At 53.1% G+C, this 18,246-nt stretch overlaps 2 protein-coding genes across 4 annotated transcripts in view; one reads left to right on the top strand and one right to left on the bottom strand.

Annotated features, from left to right (window-relative positions):
* The window catches only part of SFXN5 (sideroflexin 5), an 83,584-nt gene extending 77,467 nt beyond the window's left edge, over positions 1-6,117 (top strand). For 2 of the 3 annotated variants that reach the window (XM_071753126.1, XM_071753127.1), the window contains one exon: positions 1,282-6,117. In XM_071753126.1, the coding sequence (XP_071609227.1) occupies positions 1,282-1,359 (78 nt within the window). In that variant the 3' untranslated portion in view covers positions 1,360-6,117. The remainder of the gene's footprint in view (positions 1-1,281) is intronic. The other variant, XR_011727697.1, reaches the window with a different exon arrangement.
* Positions 6,118-8,144: 2,027 nt separating this feature from the next.
* Positions 8,145-17,068, bottom strand: EMX1 (empty spiracles homeobox 1). Its single transcript, XM_071752985.1, has 3 exons — positions 16,624-17,068; positions 14,105-14,289; positions 8,145-8,904 (listed from the first exon to the last, which is right to left on the bottom strand). The coding sequence occupies exons 1-3, from the start codon at positions 16,982-16,984 to the stop codon at positions 8,737-8,739; spliced, it is 714 nt and encodes a 237-aa protein (XP_071609086.1). The 5' UTR covers positions 16,985-17,068; the 3' UTR covers positions 8,145-8,736.
* Positions 17,069-18,246: the final 1,178 nt, after the last annotated feature.

Here is an 18,246-nt window from a genome sequence, read left to right as displayed (position 1 = left end):
AATACTCGTTGGCTTACTTTACATAATTTGCTGATTATATTTAAGAGAAATACAATTTTGCAATTACTGTTCTTTCTGGTGCGCTATCTATGCATCATTTTCTTTTTATGTTTATATATTTCTCCTTCATTAGTGCAGTCTGAAGGGTGATTAGATCCCTTCAAACATTTTACAGAGGTTAAACGTTGATTAAGATTTAATTATTACTGTAAATAGCTTGGAATGACATATGGTGCAAAAACCTGACATATGTGCATTTGAATAAATGAAGTGCTATTTCCCATGATGCCTCAGTAGCTGTTTAACAGCTTTGCTGAAGGGTTATGTTGCACCTCATGTTAAGATTGCTTTGATGTTATATTTTGTTGGGTTTTTGCAGCTGAAAGCTAAGAACAGTTTTTCCAGTTTTTAAAAACATTGAATATTTTAAATACCTAAATTGTTTTGCACAAATTTTTGCTAATTTGTCTAACTAGGTTAAACATTTTTTCAAAAGCATTTCGGGTTTTCGAACGTGGGTTCCTCGCATTGTGTCGGCAACAGCAGCAGTTCAGTGTGTGGGGTTTCAAAAAGTCTGCTCTTCCAAGGGGTCCTCTCCTGGTTGGGAGTGAGAACTCTGCTTGCCTTGGAGAGCAGGAGAACCACGGATCCCTCCCAGGGATGCAGAGGTTCCGAGCCTTGTGCAAGGTTTTGTGCAAAGCCACGGAAAGGGAAAGCAATTAGGAAAGGGATAAAAGGTTTATGGAGACAGGGGAAGGGGTGGGTAGGTGTTGGCTGTGATCCCTCCCCGTTGGAGGATGGAGAGCCCTGCTCCAGGAGCTGTTGGAGGGTTTGTTGTCCCCTTGTGTCACCAGGCAGCCTGTGGCTTAGCCAGGTCCAAACCGGAGCTTTGGAGTCTGGATTCCTTTTGGCACTCCTGGGAAGTGATGGGTGGGATCTGCGTGGTCCTCACAGATCATAGAATTATAAATTGGTTTGGGTTGGAAGGGACCTTCAAGATCATCCAGTTCCAACCCCCCTGCCATGGGCAGGGACACCTCCCACCAGCCCAGGGTGCTCCAAGCCCCATCCAACCTGACCCAGAAGTCACTGAATGGTGCAGAGCGTGCGTAGCACGAGGCAGTCCAGACAGGGATGTTTTGAAACTTTGGGCAGAATAAATCACACCCAAATGACACAGAAAAGCCCGATGGATATGGGGTTATTTGCAAATTATGCTTTTCCACATTAACTTAATGATGCCACGAGACTGCTCCTGATGCCTTCTCTTTGGTTCCACAGATCGAGACATCTCGGCTGGAGCCCGAAATCGCAATGGCCACGACCAGTAAGACTGTAGTCTACAACAAAGGGTTGTAAGTGGAAGCAGATCATCTCAGCCCAGAAGATTTGGGGAGGGAAAGAGGGGGATACTTGAGATCCCGACTGGGAAAAAAAAAAGAAGAAAACAACAACAACAAGAAGAGAAAACAACTAACAGAGCGCGGCGATAGTAACGTATCACTGCTCCCAGCGACCTGGGAGACAATTAACACTTGCAGAGAACTGACACCTCACACCAGTCAAAAAGATTAACATTAAAAGTTTTAAATTAGCCACAGGAAGCAGCAACGACAAGCAATGACAACAACAAATTACATCCAAACACTTTAGAGAAGTAGAATAATCTCAGAACTTCACAGCACTGCATGGAGGGATGGCCGACGGCGCCGTTGCCCGGTCGTACCTAATGGCCGTGGGCTTCACCCAGCATGTTTGGTTTTCCACGTGGATTTAATCTGCAGACTCAAGCTGCATTAAAAGAATTCCCTAGAGATCAGTGGGAGCATGGATGTGAAGAGCTTGGCAGGGTGGTTTTTGGCTCAGTGATCCTGTCTTGATGTCGTGCCGATCCTGCCCCAGTGGCCGTGCACAGAAGTGGTTCAGTGCTGCACCACCAAGGTCATAGCCTCTGCTCCTTCCATCCTGGTGGCATCCAGGTGGCATCCTGGTGGCATCCTTCATTGCAATTGCAAGCTTTTGTGGCACCCACCACCAGGCAGGGCTTTTGCCCGAGGTTCAAGATACTGGAAAGCCAACATGTCCACATGTTGACTGGGAAGGGATCTTACAGCAAAAGTAGGATGGATCTGCTCTTTTCCTTTGCATGGATGGGATTTGTCCCAGCTAATGTAGACCCTCTAAAAGTAAGGGCATTAATCTAAGCTAACTGGCTAAGCCATGCTTTGCTAAACTGCTTGTTTTAGGACTGAGGACAGAATATGCTTTGACTTTTGGTCAACCCTGAAGTGGTCAGGCAGTTGGACTTGATGATTGTTGTCCCTTCCAGCTGGAACTTTTCTCTCCTCTCTCCTCTGTCCTCTGTCCTCTCTCCTCTCTTCTTTTTTCTCTCCTCTCTCTTCTCTCTTCTCTCTTCTCTCTTCTCTCTTCTCTCTTCTCTCTTCTCTCTTCTCTCTTCTCTCTTCTCTCTTCTCTCTTCTCTCTTCTCTCTTCTCTCTTCTCTCTTCTCTCTTCTCTCTTCTCTCTTCTCTCTTCTCTCTTCTCTCTTCTCTCTTCTCTCTTCTCTCTTCTCTCTTCTCTCTTCTCTTTTCTCTCTTCTCTCTTCTCTCTTCTCTCTTCTCTCCTCTCTCCTCTCCAGGTGGGAAGGTGCCCCCAGCACTGCACCAGATCCTGTCCTCATGTGGGTTTTGGGGCCATAATTTGGCTTTCCATTGTCTTCTTCCCAAGAGTAAATCCCAAGTGACTCCCTGAGGAGTTAATGCAGATTTTGAACGTGGTCATCAGCAGAAGACCACACAAGCAGCAAGATCTGCCTCTCTGGGACCAATGTAAGGATGGAGCCTTGGTGGTGGTGAGCATGGCCAAGCACACACAGGCTCTCATCCTTCAAATGCCATTTTTCGGGGTTGTGGGGGGAGTGGGAGCAACCAAATCACCACTGACACAGAATGTATTTGAAGGATTTACTGCAATGCCTGAGCCCTGCTGTGTGCTCCTCCACCTCTGGAGCCAGACCAGGAGGAGCTGGAGTCACAGGAAGGTCAGGCCAGCTCAGGAAGACTGAACCTGTCCCCACCTTGGTGTAAATCAGAACTCATTGCCTGGAACAAACCAATTCTGTGAGGTTCACAGGCAGGGGAGGAGAGGCCAGACCCAAGCTCTCCATAGCTGCTCTTGAGGGGCCAACTCCTGGTCCCCAACACTTGGAAAGGCAGAGTGGGCCCAGTTCTACTCATGGAGCTGTTCTGGATTGACACCAGGGTGAGGAATGGCTGAGCTGGACCCAGTGATGTTCCTCTAATGCACCAGATGAGATGAATGTAGACTCTGGAGGAAGTGAGGCCACAGCATCAGCTCCCCAGGGGATCTGGAGGGGATGCAGGGAGGTGGCACCTGCCCTAGAGACCTTTCCATCAGCATCTGTCCTACAGGCAGCACACCAGGACCTGGATTTTGTCCCTAGGAGCCAGGAAGTCTGGAATGTGGAAGGAGGTGAGGACCTTGTGGCTCCAGCACCTCTCTGAGTGCTTTGTTTCTCCTTCGTTCTGTGGATTCCCCAAACCATTCTGCTGCAAAGGTTTGGGGTTTTGTGGGGTTTTTTTTGTCTTTTTGGTGGTTTTGGAGAGGTAGGGTGAGGAGATGGTTTGGTTTTGTGTTGTGGTCACTTGTCAAAGATTTTGGTGGCTTTGAGCTCCAGCTGCCTGCCCAGCTCACAGACAAGGGATTTGAAACAGAAGAAGAGAGTCAGGAGTTTGCTGCTGGGTATCTTTAGGAGAGCTGCAAGGAAAAAAAGAAACAAACCACAGACTGAGTAAATTCCACCTTGGGAAAGAGCCAGTTCCCAGTTTTCCTCAGGGTGGGAAGTGGGTACAGATGCACACACGTCACCTGCAGAGTTTCAGGAGCATGGGGTGCTCCTCACCTCCATCCAGTGCTGCTGAGAACTTGGTTGGTTTGGAGAACAGACTTGGAGGTGACTCCTGAGGGTCTGATCCTGCTCCATCAGCTTGAGGGATGTCAAGAGGAGACAGTGCTATGGGATGATGACTGCTCCAAAGGGAACAAAGTGAACAGTCAGGTGCTCTGAATGAGTCTGGATTTATCATCTTCCCCTACAAACCCTGCCAGCCTTGTTTTGCTTGATGTCTCATGACAACAGGACTCAGTCAACTCAACTCCTGGGGTCCTGGGTCAGGGCTTCATTGGGCTTTATCTCTAAGAACCAGTCACAGCTTCTGGCAAGTTGGTGACAGCATTTGCTCTCAGATTTTGATCAAAGTCCCCTCTGCCTGCCCAAAGCCCTGGGAAGGGAAAGCCACCACCTCAGAGGGTCCTGGGCCCTGTCCTAACCTCTTCTGAAAGCACCTCCAGCTCTGGCTTTGCATCCGTGGTTCCCAGGAGGTTGATGACCTGAGGCCCTGACCCCACATCTCCCAAACCCTCGTGTGTCCCAGGACAGCCAGGATGGTGCAGCCCCATCTCTGCTGCTTCTCCCCTGGATCAGTGGTGAGCAGAACATGGTGGATGTCTGAGGAGGACATTTTGGTGGCCCCTTGGTCCCAAACTCACGGGGAAGACAAGCCCACGGGGTCCCCACTGAAGCCAGCTGATGAGTTGCAGCTTCTGAGCCACCACCATCCCAACCCGAGGGGTGTTGAGGTGGATCTGGATTTCAGAGCAGCTTGGCAGACACCAACCTGACCAGGACAGCTCTTCAAAGACCATTTCACACGCAGGCAGCTGAAGGTTGGGTTCCCTGTCTCAAAATCCCCCACTCAACTCTTTCCTCCAGCCTTAGGAACGCCAAGTGTGGAGCTGGGAAGGCAGCAGCCCGTTAGCTCTGGTTTATTAGGACAGGAAAATCGTGCCAGGAAAGATGACACCCAAGAAGCTCACGATAACATTCTGCACCTCCACTTAATTGCTAATTAATCTCCTCGACTTCCCTCGTGTAGGAAAAGGAACCCTCGGCTGGCGAGCCCGACCCAACCTGGTGGAGTTTCTGGTGATTGGGGGAAGGGGTGGAAACGGGGAGCTCAGAACCCACCACGCACATCAAGTTGTTCACCTCAGCAGATCAGAGTAATGAGACGATCATCTCCTGGAGGATTTAATTAGAAATGTCGCAGCTAATTGATTTCTTGGCTACGTTAATTAAGAAATAATGAGGACCAGGTTGCGGCGGAAGGCGCCAGCGACAAGTTTGGAGGCTCTCCTGGAGATGCTTCTGTTGGCTGCACCCCGAGCTGGCCAGGGGACAACTAGGGGACACTCCTGGGGTGGTGTCACCCGTGTCCTGAACCCACCCTTGAGCTTGGCCACAGCTCAGCTCCTTCCATTTCTGCTCGTTGCTCATTTTCCTGCTCTCTGTGACAGTGGAGGGGGACATTGGAGCCCAGGGAAGCTGTGGCTGCCCCATCCCTGGCAGTGCTGAAGGTTGGATGGGGCTTGGAGCACCCTGGGCTGGGGTGGGGAGGTGTCCCTGCCCATGGCAGGGGGGTGGGAATGGATGATCCCTCACAATCCAAGCAATTCCATGGTTCCATGACACAGCCAGTGCTGGACTCTGCCACCCTGGGACAAGCCCTGCTGGTAGAGCTGAGGTTGGTGTGGTTCCAGGTAGCTGGGAGATGAAGATGTGTGTGAGCCCCAGATGAGCTCCTGGTGAAGGGCTGGAAGGAGACCCAGAGCCTGGGATGCTCCTCAGCCCTGCAGGAGGAGTGACAGGCTTGGAGCAAGGCTCGAAGGTACCAATAACCCAGCCCAGAGGCTGACCTGGTTCTGAGCTCATCCCTGGTGCTGGGGGTGCTTGAAGTGGAGGCTGGAAGTGGTTCCAGTGGTGGCAGATCCCCACAGCCCTGCTTATCTCCCCAGTTCACTTTAGGAAACATTCCTTTTGTCCTTTTTTTTTTTTTTTTTTATTTTCCTTTTTTCTTTTTTTATGGCTCATTTTGCACCCGATGCTCCCCACAGCACCCTATGGAAGGCACCTGGAACCACTGCCAGCAGGTCCCTGGGGACACGGTGAGATGGGGAGGGGGTCACCCCCAGGGGGTTTGGACCTTCCCCAGGGTGTGTAACAACTCGGGTCTGCCCAGAATAAAAGAGTGGAAGGAATTTGGTGTTTGGTGACATCTCCTGTGGCCACCGGGTGGGAAGGAGCAGGGGAGGGGCTGGGAAGGGATGGAGAAGTTTAGGGGGGACGGGGGAAGTTCAGGGGGGGTGGGAAGGGATGGAGAAGTTGAGGGGTTTGGGAAGGGATGGAGAAGCTCAGGGGTTTGGGAAGGGATGGAGAAGTTCAGGGGGGGTGGGAAGGGATGGGGAATTTCAGGGGTTTGGGAAGGGATGGAGAAGTTCAAGGGGGGTGGGAATGGATGGAGAAGTTCAGGGGGGATGCAGGGGGGTGGGAAGGGATGGAGAAGTTTAGGGGAGGTGAGAAGGGATGGGGAAGTGCAGGGGTTTGGGAAGGGATGGAGAATTTCGGGGGGGTGGGAAGGGATGGGGAAGTTCAGGGGGGTGGGATAGGAGCTGCCAAGGAGAGGGCTTCTCCCTACAGCACGAGGGGATGTGGGGAGGGGGCTTCCCCCCCCACCAAGAATTGCTGCAGCTGTGTGTGTGCATCTCGAGGTGAAATCCGTGTTTTTAATTGGAGGGGATTTAGGTTGGATGTTGGGAAAAAGTTCTTCACCGTGAGGGTGGTGGAGAAATGGCCCAGGCTGCCCAGGGAGGGGGTTGAGGCCTCATCCCTGGAGATATTCAGGATATTGAGGAGGCTCTGAGCACCCTGATCTGGTGAGGGTTGGACTGGGTGAGCTTTAGAGGTCCCTTCCAACCCAAATTATTCTGTGATTACTTATTATATACTATACCTTATACATTACGTATTATATATTACATATTTTATGTAATATATCTTTTAAATACCATTATGTGCTGTATGTTATGTATTATATCTATCACATCTCATTTTTCATTCATAATTTATAACACACCACGTAGAATACCCATTAACTCATAATAATCATATATGATATCATTTTATCATTATATATCATATATTATATCTTATTCCATATACTATATACCACGTAGAATAAATCATATCTCGTGTATATGATAGATGATGTGATTATATATATTCTATTGTAAATTATATATATTATACACATCACATATTATATATTATGTAGCATATATAGAACATAATATATATTATGCACTAGACATTAAAAATGATGTAGTATATAATAGGGATTATAACATCATAAAGTGTATAATTATATATAGAGAATATATATAATATCTATATATTAAATATATAGATATATAGATAATATATAATTATACTGTAATAAAATATGACAAATATTACTATAATAAAATGGATACTAGGTGAATGTATACCATAAAATAACAAGCATATCTAAGAAGCATTATCCAGTGCAATACAGATATATATATATATACATATATATATATATAGTTGTCTATACACAACTATCTGCACACACACCTATATATTGTGTATATACACTGTTAAACTAGGTATAATGATAAATAAAAATGCACACTTTAGAAGAAATACACAGGTGCACAAACACACACAAGTCTAGGCTGGGTGTGTGTATACTGTGTATCTCTGCTATTAAAATATATAGAATACTACATCTAAAATAGAGAAAATTCATTTAAATGTGTATAAACTTTATATATGGACACCTCTGTGTACACAGACACATACACCTGGGTGTATCTGATGAGTACATCTACGTGCACCTGCCTGGGGCATCTCACCCAGAATTTCTCAGCTGGTGTGTGGATTTTTAGATCTATAAATTCAGAGAGAAATATCAAAAGTCTCCTTTCCCCCCCCCCCCAAACTCCCAGCGTGGGAAGGACACCCAGACCCTCACCCCCTGAGCCCCCCTGCCCCATCCCCTCATTTCTGGGGGTCCCTCTCCACCCCTGGGGGGGATCAGAACCCTCCCAAAACTCCCTCCCCACGGAGCCACCCCAGGGCCCCATCCTTGGTGCCATCCCCACCCCGGTGTCCCCACCTGTGCTGGGAGGGGGGGTGTGGGGTTGTTCCCTTTGTCCCCCGGGTGGGTGTGTGGGGTGGGGTGGGGTGGAGGCAAGCAGACAGGTTTCCCAGCAGGTTTTTTGCTTTTTTATTTCCACGCAGTAACACCCACTACAGCTGCTGAACTACCTACGGCGGGGAGCGCACGCACACGGGCGACGGGGAGAAAAGAATAAATTAAAGTAAATCTGTAAAAAAACAAAATGGAAGAAAAAACGACAGAAAAAAAAAAAAATTGGGAGAAAAAGAGGGGATAAAGGTGAAAGAGAAAAAAAAAAAAAAAAAAAAAAAAAATGGAAAGGTTTGGGGTACATTGAGCTTCTAGGTAGGATGGTTTTGTTGGACCTCCCGGATGGTTCCCAGCACGGAGGAGGCTGCGGTCCCGTCCCGGGGCGGTGGGCACCCCGGCAGCCTCCTCTTCCTCCTCGGCTCAGCGGTGGGAGCTTCCCGAAAAGCACCCCCCAAAGGACACCCCCCCGGGGGGACACGGGGTCCCCACTCAGGCCGGGCCCCCCGGAGGAAAGGCAGCGGGCGGGGATGGCGGCGGCGGCGGTGGCCACGTCCCACCTAAAGTCCCTCGGGTGCCGCCGCCTGTGTCCCCCCTTCCTCCCCCGGGTTCCTCTCCATGGTGGCTCCTCCAGGAGCCTGTCCCTGCCTTAGTCGTTGGAGGTGACATCGATGTCCTCCCCGCTGGACTGCTTGGTGGCCAGGCGCCATCGGTTGATGTGGTGGGAACCTTTCTTCTTCTGGTCCGAGTCGGGTCCTTCCTCCTCCAGCTTCTGCCGTTTGTATTTCGTCCTCCGGTTCTGGAACCAAACTTTCACCTGGGGGCAGAAGGAGAGGTGGGGGCTCTCAGGGAGGTCCTGGCACACAGGGATGCCCAGAGCTCCGCCGAATTTTCCTTGGGAGACCAAAAAAGTCCCTGCCCCCCTCCCCACGCACACACCCCCAAGGCGAGGAGAACTCCCACCCTGCCCTGCCTCAGTTTCCCTGCAGCAAGGTGGGGTGTGGGGGGGGTGACAAATGGGGTGCTGCCACCTCCCAGCCTTGGAGAAAGCCAAGCTGGGTTGGAGGAAACTCATCACACCTCAGACACAGCCTGGTGCCCATCACCCAGGGCTTTGGGCTGCGTGGTCCCGTTTCATCCCCGGGGTCAGGAGGCCCAGGGCATGGTGGCCGTGGGTCCAACCACCACAGGGGACAAGCCAGGGAGCCACCCACACCACCCCGGGGCAGGGTGGCATCAGTCAGCTTGGGCTGGGCTGGGTGTAAGCTAATTAGAGCTGGATACTAATTACAATTAGAAAACCCTGTGGGAACCAGGGAGTGCAGGATGGGGCAAGGCAGACGTGCAGGGTGCTGCAGGATGGAGCAGGGAGGGATGGAGCAGGCAGGGATGGAGCAGGGAGGGATGAAGCAGGCAGGGATGCAGCAGACAGGGATGCAGGATGAAGCAGGCAGGGATGCAGCAGGGAGGGATGCAGGATGGAGCAGGCAGGGATGCAGCAGACAGGGATGCAGCAGTTAGGGGTGCAGGACCCTGCCCCGTGCCCTCAGGCCACCCAGTGCCACCACTGCCAGCCCAGCCCAGCCTGCAGCATCCCCACCCCTGCAGGTGATGCAGCACCCATAGCCTCACCCCAGCCCTGGGGACTGTCCCCTCCTTGTCCCCATGGAGCCTTTGGCAAAGGGGACAGGGGGCAGAGGCCAGAGCTGACCCCCCCACACCTTCCCCAGGGAGCAAACCCCTCCCAGACCCCCAAGCAGCCCCAGCCCCCGACTCCCAGGCATCCTCAGCCTCTCGAGGTGGGTGCTTTATGGCCCCGGTAGACATTATAATAACATCCCTCCCCCTTCAATCGTCCTCTCTCTTCCCCCCCCCCCCCCAGACTCAATCCGTTTGCTTTCCTAGCTCTGGGGCATTTCTGGAACAATAACTGAGCTGGTGCTTTTCATTCAAGGATTGCAAAGCACTTTGCAAACTTTAATTAAAGCTCTCAGCCCTCTGGGAGCAGGGAAGTTGCCTTATCCCTAAATGATGGAAGGGGGAAAACTGAGGCATAAAGCAATTAAGATGCTTGGGGGAGGCTCTGTGGAGATGAGGGGTGGGTGTGAAGCAGCTCCTGAACCTCAAACCTTTCCTCCCTTTCCTCCTTCAACCACATCTCCTGCGGGATGAGCTCGGGATGGGGGTTTTGGGGATGTCCCCGGGCTGGATGGGCTCCCCGACCCCTCTGCTGCCACAGCCAACAGCCCAGAAGCCACAATGAGGGAAGTGTGAGAACCTCACAGTGGGCACCTGGGGGATAAGCTGCCCCCTACCATGCCTCATCCTGACTCCAAGAGTAATTGCCTTAAACCCCCAAGCCTTGGGATTTCAGCCCTTCCCAAACCTTCGCCACATTAACTGTTGTCATGCCGGGGCTTTGTGGGGTGGGATGCTCCTGGGATTCCTTCCCAGCTGCTCCCAGGGGCTGTCCCTGCCCTCCAGGGTCACCTCTGTCCCCCCACTCCTGCTCCAGGATGGGGATGTTCCCTGGATGTCTCCTGCATCCCGGGTTCCTGCTGGCACCTGTGCTGCCACCCCTGCAGCCACCGAGAACCCAGACTCTGCCTGGGGGACATGGAGAAACAGCTCTGTCCCCAAGGTGCCACTGCTGCCACCAAGCTGGGGACAGCTAAAACCTGGTGGCTTCATGCAATGGTGACCCAAGCCCTGCAGAAGATCTGAGGACACGGGGATGGGTCAAGGGGGTGACAGAGAGGGAGCAGCCCTGCTGCCACCTGGGGTCAGGCACAGTGACACCACTTGTGCTGAGTTGTCACCCAATAATGCCACCCCCTCCCCGTGCCACCACCTCAGGGGGCAGCAGCACTCCCCCAGCACCAGCACTGTGCCCCGTTCTAGAAACACCCCAGAACTGTCCCCAAAGCTTGGGTCTGGGGACAATCCTCGTGAGCACGGAGGGGACACCACTGCCAGCCCCAGGCTTTGCAGCCTGGCTGCTCTCTGGCCGTATCTGGGACTCCCATCTTTCCCCTCCCACGACTCCCAGGCATTCACTAATTAATTATTACCCCGTCCCCTCGGAGCTGCTGTGGTGCCTGCCTGGTACCGCCCGGTACCGCCCAGTCCCAACCCATCAGGCCGGGGTGCAGTGCCACCAGCCCTGCATGGATGGTGCTGGGAGAGGGTGCTAGGGTATGGGGTGCCCTCATTGTCGCCCCAAATCCGGGAGGGGATGCTGGGTGTCATCAGTGTCACCCCAAATTCAGGGGGGGATGCTGGGTGTCTCCAGTGTCACCCCAAATCCAGGAGGGGATGCTGGGGTGTACGGTACCTTCATCATCACCCAACTACGAGGAGGGGATGCAGGGTGTCTCCAGTGTCACCCCAAATTCAGGGGGGGATGCTGGGGTCACCCCAAACCTCTCAGGGTGAGGCCTTGGCAAGATTTAGGACCCCAGGCAGGTTTTCCCCCTGTGCTGTGGGGGATGGAGAGGCTCTGCTGGGAGATCCATCCTGCAGGATGCAAAATGACCCCAGGGAAGTTCTTTCCCTTCCCTGGGGCAGGGAAGTGACCTGATGCCACCAGAGGTGGGCACAGCAGTGTCACCACCTGTGTCCCCCAGCCTGCCATGACCTAAGCATGGTCACCACAGCCTGGCACCCCCCTGGCGTGCCAGCTCCTGGTGCCCCCCATCTCACACACACCCCGTGTCCCCTGCTCTGTGCCATCCCACCATCCCACTTCCGTGAAGGCTTTGGGATTCTGAGATCCTGATGGATTTTCTCCCATTCCCATTTTAGGCTTGTTTTGGGTTGGGGTTTTTTGGCTTTTTGCATGGCCCTGGCTCATCCCAGACTCTGTGAAAGGATGGGAAGGGGTTAAACATCTCCACCCCTTCCCACCCCATATCCCAAGGCATTTCCTGGTGCTGGGCAGTACCTGTACCCTTTTCACCTTCCCTTTGGGCTGCTCCAGGTGTTGTTTCCCTGGCTGAGGGATCCGGAGCGGGCACAGCCCAAAGGCTGAAGCCCCCTTTTTTATTTTATTTTTTTTTCCCAGGAGGAAAAGCAGCTGGGAAATAGGGCCAAGCACCAACTGATGCTTCTCCCAGTGATTAAACCCACTCAAAAATAATCAGCCACATCCACCTGTGGGGCTGGGGGTCTGCAGGTGGGGGAAATAGACCCATGTCACCCAGTGTCACAGTGGGGTTGTGGCAGAGAGGGCAAGGGGTGGCTTTCAATGGGATGTTTGTATGCATGGAGGATTAATCACTGGATTTAATAATAATAATAATAATAATAATAATAATAATAATAATAATAATAATAATAATAATAATAATAATGCCTTCTTTTGGCACAGCCACTGGTCTGGTTCTGCCACTCAGTACCTCGGTGCCAACCCCTTATCCCGTCCCTCTGCACACTGGGGATATTTCCCTCCCACCAATTTTTAAAAATATTATCCTAAAAAAAAAAAAAAAGGAAAAAAGTCTTCCCTGGTTCTCCCCCCAGACTCTCTGCAGTCCCCTGTCCCCAGCTTCATCCCCCCTGAGCTGACCCCAGCTCCAAACCCCCCGGCTCTGCCCGGCACTCACTCCCTGCCTTCAGGGGATGGATTATGGATTCTCCCACCCCGGGATGGCTGCAGCAGAGACCCAAAACCATGGGAAGACCGTCCTACAGAACCTGCTGCAGTGCATCAAAAATCCAACCCAATGCCTTTATCCTGCCTCTTGCCACTTCCCAGTCTCCAGCTGGGCTGAGGGATGGGTGTCGGGATGCAATGACACAAAGCCCACAGGACTCCCTGAGCTGCCCCTCGGGCATCCTGCAGCTGCCTTTTCCCTACAATCAAATTTCTGTTTATTCTTTGACCTTCGGGTTGGATGTATGGCTTGGGTTTTTTTTTTTCTTTTCTCCCTTTAACATCATTTTCCACCCAGGGAGGTGACAGCAAGGACCCGAGCTGGGGTGCCAGCTGCTGCCCTGCCCTGCCAGCCACAGGGACAGGGGGTTGGGATGACATCGGGGTACAAACAGCCTCTGGATTTTGTGGGCTCCAATCTCCCTGTAACTTCCCTCTCTCTAAGACGCACTTGGAGGTTTCCTTTGGCAGAGCCCAGGAGAGGACGAGCCAGGCGGGTACCGGGAACACCCGCGGCTCCAGCTTTATTTCCCCGTGGAATTAAAGGTTAAAAAATTAAATTAATTCAGAATATAGACCAAAGTACCAAGCCAGAATTGGGAGAAAACGTTCTCCACCAGCTCCCTTCCTGAATCTGATGGGAAGCAGCACGAATTCACCCGGAGCTTTTGGGAATAGCCACTCGCCAGGACACCGGGCTTGGCCACACGCAGCACCAGCTCTCCTGTTTTCCCATTGGGATTTTATCCCTACGGTCCTCCTGGGTCTGATAAATTCTAATATTTTGGAAACGTTAAAAATTGTGAAATACCTTTTCCTAAAAATCAGAAAGTTGCAGCTGTAATAAATGCCTGCGGGGCAGACACCCGTCAGTGCACCCATCAGGCACCGACAGCACCACAATCCAAGGGCATTTTTGCAGCTCCCCAAGGAAGGGTCTCATTCTCCTACTCTTTTTTTTTTTTTTTTTTTTAAACTGGATTTTTAGAATATTATCACTCTCGGGTAAAACACCCCAAGCCAGCGAGAAGCAACAACCCCAGGAAACTGCTCTGGAGAGCGGCACGATGTGAGACCGGCACCCCCCAGCCTCATCCCCTGCTGGGGACACCCGTGATGAGCAGACACTGCTGCCAAAAAATAAACCCCCAAACCCACCCCGAGCCCAGAGAAGCCCTCACGGTTCAGCCACGGCTTCCACAGGGGATTCCTGAGCGAATTCCTGAGCTGGGATTTTGCAGAGCCCGGCGCGGGGCCGGCGCCGTCTCCGCGGTCGGATGGTGGGGAGAGGGAGAGAGGGATGGAAGGATGGAGGGACGGGGGGATGGATGGGGGGATAGATGGGGGGATGGATGGGGGGTACCTGGGTCTCGGAGAGGCTGAGGCTGCTGGCCAGCTGCTTGCGCTCGGCTCCCACCACGTAATGGTTCTTCTCAAAGGCCCTTTCCAGGCGCAGGAGCTGGGAGGGTGAAAAGGCGGTGCGGATGCGCTTGGGCTTGCGGGCGAAGGGGCCGTGGAGGAGAAGGCTCTCCTGGGACACCTCGCTCCCTGCGGACACCAAGAGGAGTCAGGGAGGAGGCAGCAGCACCCCCAGCACCGCAGCTTCCCCCCCCTTCCCCCTGCTGCCAAGGTGGGGTTGGTGGGGAGATTCATCCCCCCCCCTGCCCTCGGGCACCCCGTGGGGGAGATGGGAGGGGAAGGGAAGGGGAAGGAGAGGGAGGAATGGGGAGAGCAGGGGGAAAGAAAAAGAGGGGAGAGGAAGAGGAAAAGAAGGTAAAAAAGAGGAGAAAGAGAGAGGCAGCCTAAGAAACTGACAGGGAAAAAAGCAAACCAAAATAAAATAAAATAAAAAAAATAAAAAAAAAAACAACAAAACCCCCAAACCAACACAACACAAGCAAACAAACAAACAACTCCACAAGCAAAAGTGAGAAAGAAAAAGAAGACAGAAGGACAAGAAAGAAAAGAGTGAAAGAGGAAAGGAACGTGGGAAAGCAAGGAAGAAGGAATAAAGGAATAAAACAGAAAAGAAGGAGAGAAAGAGAAAAAAAGGAATAAAAGAAAAGAGAGGAGAGAAAAGAAAGATAAAAGAAATATAAGCAAATAAAGAAAGAAAAAAGGCAAGAAAGAGATAAAAGAGAGAAAGGGCGAAAAAGGAAGAAAAGGATAAATTAAATAGAGTAATTTAACAGAGAAAGAAGAGAATCGGTAGCAAGAAAAGAATGAAAGAAAAAATAATAAGAAAGATAAATAAATGAAGAAAAGACAGGAAAGAAAGCGGGCAGGAAGGGATCGAACGAGGATGAGAGAGGGGGCAGGTGGCAGGACAGGGAGCGATGACGGAGCGGGGATCCCGCGGAGCCTCTCCCGGGACCAAACCGGGCTGAGAAGGGGACTGGAATGAGGCCGGGACCGGGGCCGGGCTGGGGCCGGTCAGGGCGGCCCGGGCCGAGCAGGGGCCCCCGGGAGCCTCCGGCAGCGGCCGCGATCCCCGGCGGAGCCGCCAGAGCCCGGAGCCAGGAGAGGGGTTGGTGCGGGACAGATAACCTTAATCTGGGCTGACCGGGTCCGGACCCCCGGGGCACCGCAAAGGGACGAGATGGAGAAAGAAAACTGGAGGAAAGGGAAAGGAAATGGCAGGAAAAGAAAAAGGAATAATTAAGGAAAGTAAAGGAAAATTGAGAGACAAGGAAAGAAAATTGAGAGTAAGGGCAAGAAAATTGAAGAAAAGGAAAATAAAAGAAAATAAGGAAAGCAAAGGAAAGCAGAAAGGGACAGGACACAGAGAAAGGAAAAGAAAAAATAATAAAGGGACAGAAAAAGAGAAAGAGAAAAAACATAAAGAGAAAATCTAGAGAGAGAAGAGAAGAGAAGAGAAGAGAAGAGAAGAGAAGAGAAGAGAAGAGAAGAGAAGAGAAGAGAAGAGAAGAGAAGAGAAAAAACGAAATAGAGAGAAAAGCTGTAAAATAAAACGAAATCTCGCTGTGCAGCCGCGATCCACTGCAATCTTTCCCTTCCTTCCGCAAAGCAGAAACCCAAACTCCCGGTTCCGCGGGGCCGCGCAGGAGAAGGCAGCGCCGGGCCCGGCCCCGGGAGCCCCGCAGTGCCCTGCCGGGATCCCCCCACACTCCCAGGGAGCTGCCGGAAGGTTGCACCGGCACCGGCACCGCCGGCTCCAAGGCTGCGGGACCGCACTGAGAGTGCAAATCCACTGGGTACCGGGTGTGTAAATGCACTGAGTAACGGGTGTGTAAATGAGATGAGCACTGGGCGTGCAAATGCCCGGAGTACCGGGTGTGCAAATGCATTGAGTGCCGGGTGTGCAAATGGACCGAGAACCGGGTGTGCGAATACGCAGAGCACCGGGCGCTCGAATGCCCGGAGTACCGGGTGTGCAAGTGCACTGAGGACCCGGCGTGCAAACACCCGGAGCAAATGCATGGAGTGCCAGGTGTGCAAATGCACGGAGTGCCGGGTGTGCAAATGCACGGAGTGCCGGGTGTGCAGATCCACGGCGCACCGAGTGTGTAAGCGCGTTCACTCCGGCACAGGGTGTGCGAACGCGTTGAGTATCGGAGCGTGCAAAACACAGCGGGTGTGCAAACACAGGGAGTAGCGGAGTGTGCAGACGCACTCACTGAGTAACGGGTGTGTAAGAGCCCTCGGCACCGCTCTGCAAACCCCCGGAGCTCCGGTTGTTGGTACCGGCCCCGCAGCAACAGGTTTTGCCTCCGGGTTCGCCTCGGTCTCCCCACGATTAACGGGGCCGGGGCCGCCCGCTTCTCCCTCCGCACCCTCTCCGCGCCCTCTCCGCACCCTCTCCGCGCCCCGCCGAGCCCCAGGCTGCGGTAAGAGATGCGGGTTTTCCATCATCTCTCTCACCTTGGAAGCGATGCCCGAAGAAGCGGTTCCGCAGCACCCAAGGGTAGAAGTTGAGCGGGTCGCGGTGTTGCGGCCCGAAAAAGGAATGGGGGTGAGGCAGCCCCGACCCCCCCAACTGATGGGGCCCGACGGGCAACGCCGGGTGCCCCACGGCCTCGGGGAAGACGAGCTCGGTGCTACCGTAAAGGGCTCGACCGGCGGCTGCGGCTCCTTGGAAGCCGGGGGTGAAAGCGGCGGCTTCGGCGGCGGGGCCGGGGTAACCGAGGGCGGGGGGCCGCGGGGGGTCCTCGGGGCTGAGGTGGGTGTCTTTGCCCACCAGGGACTCGATGGTGAAGCAGCGTTTCGCAGACGGTTGGAACATGGTTTGAACCGGGAGGGGAGGGAAAGAAAGGAGGAGGAGGAGGAGGAAGGAAGGAGGGGGGTGGGGGCTTGGGGGGGGGGGGGGTGTCGGAGCGGGGCTGTTCCTTCGGATGAGCGTGTGTGTGTGTGCAAGAAACCTCCCCCCTGGGCAGGGCACACGCACACACACAACCCCCCACCCCCCCCCCCGCACACCCACACCCACCCGTGGGCACCCACGCACCCGCCAGCCCCGGGGCGGCCGCTACAAATAGGGCCGGTACCTGGCGGGGCCCCGGGGAGGGGGCGGCCTCACCTGCTCGGGCCGGGCCGGGGCCGGGCAGGGGGAGGCAGGGGAGGGGTGGGGGTGGTGGGGGGGAAAGCAGAGAGCGCCCGAAAAACTGGACTGGAGCTGCTCCCGCAGGCGAGAAGTTGTGGGAAAAGGGGCTCCGACGGCGGGATTTTTCTCTTCTTTAAAAAAAAAGGAAAAAAAAAAAAAAAAAGGAAAAAAAAAGAAAAATGTCTTTCTTTTAAAAATTCTTCTTTTTTTCTCTCTCGCTTTTTTCCCCTTCTCTTTTTTCCCTTCTCCCTTTTCCCCCCTTCTTCTTCTCCCTCCTCTTTTTTTGCCGTTTCATCCCTTCTCTTTTTTGCCCTCTCTTTTCCCCCATTTCCCCCCACTCTTTTTCTTGCCCCCCTTCTTTATTTCGCCTCTCTTACCCCCCCTCTTTCCCTGCCTCTCTTATTCTCCCCCCTTTCCCTTCCACTCTTTTCCCCCTCTTTTTCCCCATTTTATTTTTTTCCTGTCTTCCCCCTATTCTTTCCCAACGTCTTTTCCCCCCCCCTTTTTTTTTCTTTTTCTTTTCCTCTCTTCGCCCCCTCTTTTTTTCTTCTTACTTGTTTTTCATTTTTAATACATACATTTATAAAATAAAAATCCCCGCAGTGGCTGCTCGTCACGCCGCGGCTGCCGGCGGAGCGGGATGAAAGGTGACCCCCACACACAGCGCGGCTTCCGCGCAACCTCCGCACCCCTCCGCAGGCAGGACCTTTCCCCCCGCCCCCAGGCCGCTCTTTCCACGGGCCCGATCCTGCGCTGGCACTAAAATAACTCTACAAACCCTCCAATAACTCGCGGTTTTGCCTTGGGGGGGGGTTTCCGTTTTTTTTTGTTTTTTTTTTTTCGTTTTTTTTTCCCCTCTCCGAGGGGGGATGCGCGGGGCGCGCAGCCCCTGCGCGGGCCAGTCCCGAGTTCACTCCGCAGTTTGGCTCTGCTCGGAGTTCTGT

This window comes from Heliangelus exortis, chromosome 10, assembly GCF_036169615.1.
Source record: "Heliangelus exortis chromosome 10, bHelExo1.hap1, whole genome shotgun sequence".
In the NCBI taxonomy this organism is placed as follows: Eukaryota; Metazoa; Chordata; class Aves; order Apodiformes; family Trochilidae; genus Heliangelus; species Heliangelus exortis.
The sequence above is the reverse complement of the archived record's forward strand: the minus strand, read 5'-3'. Positions and strand labels throughout refer to the sequence as shown.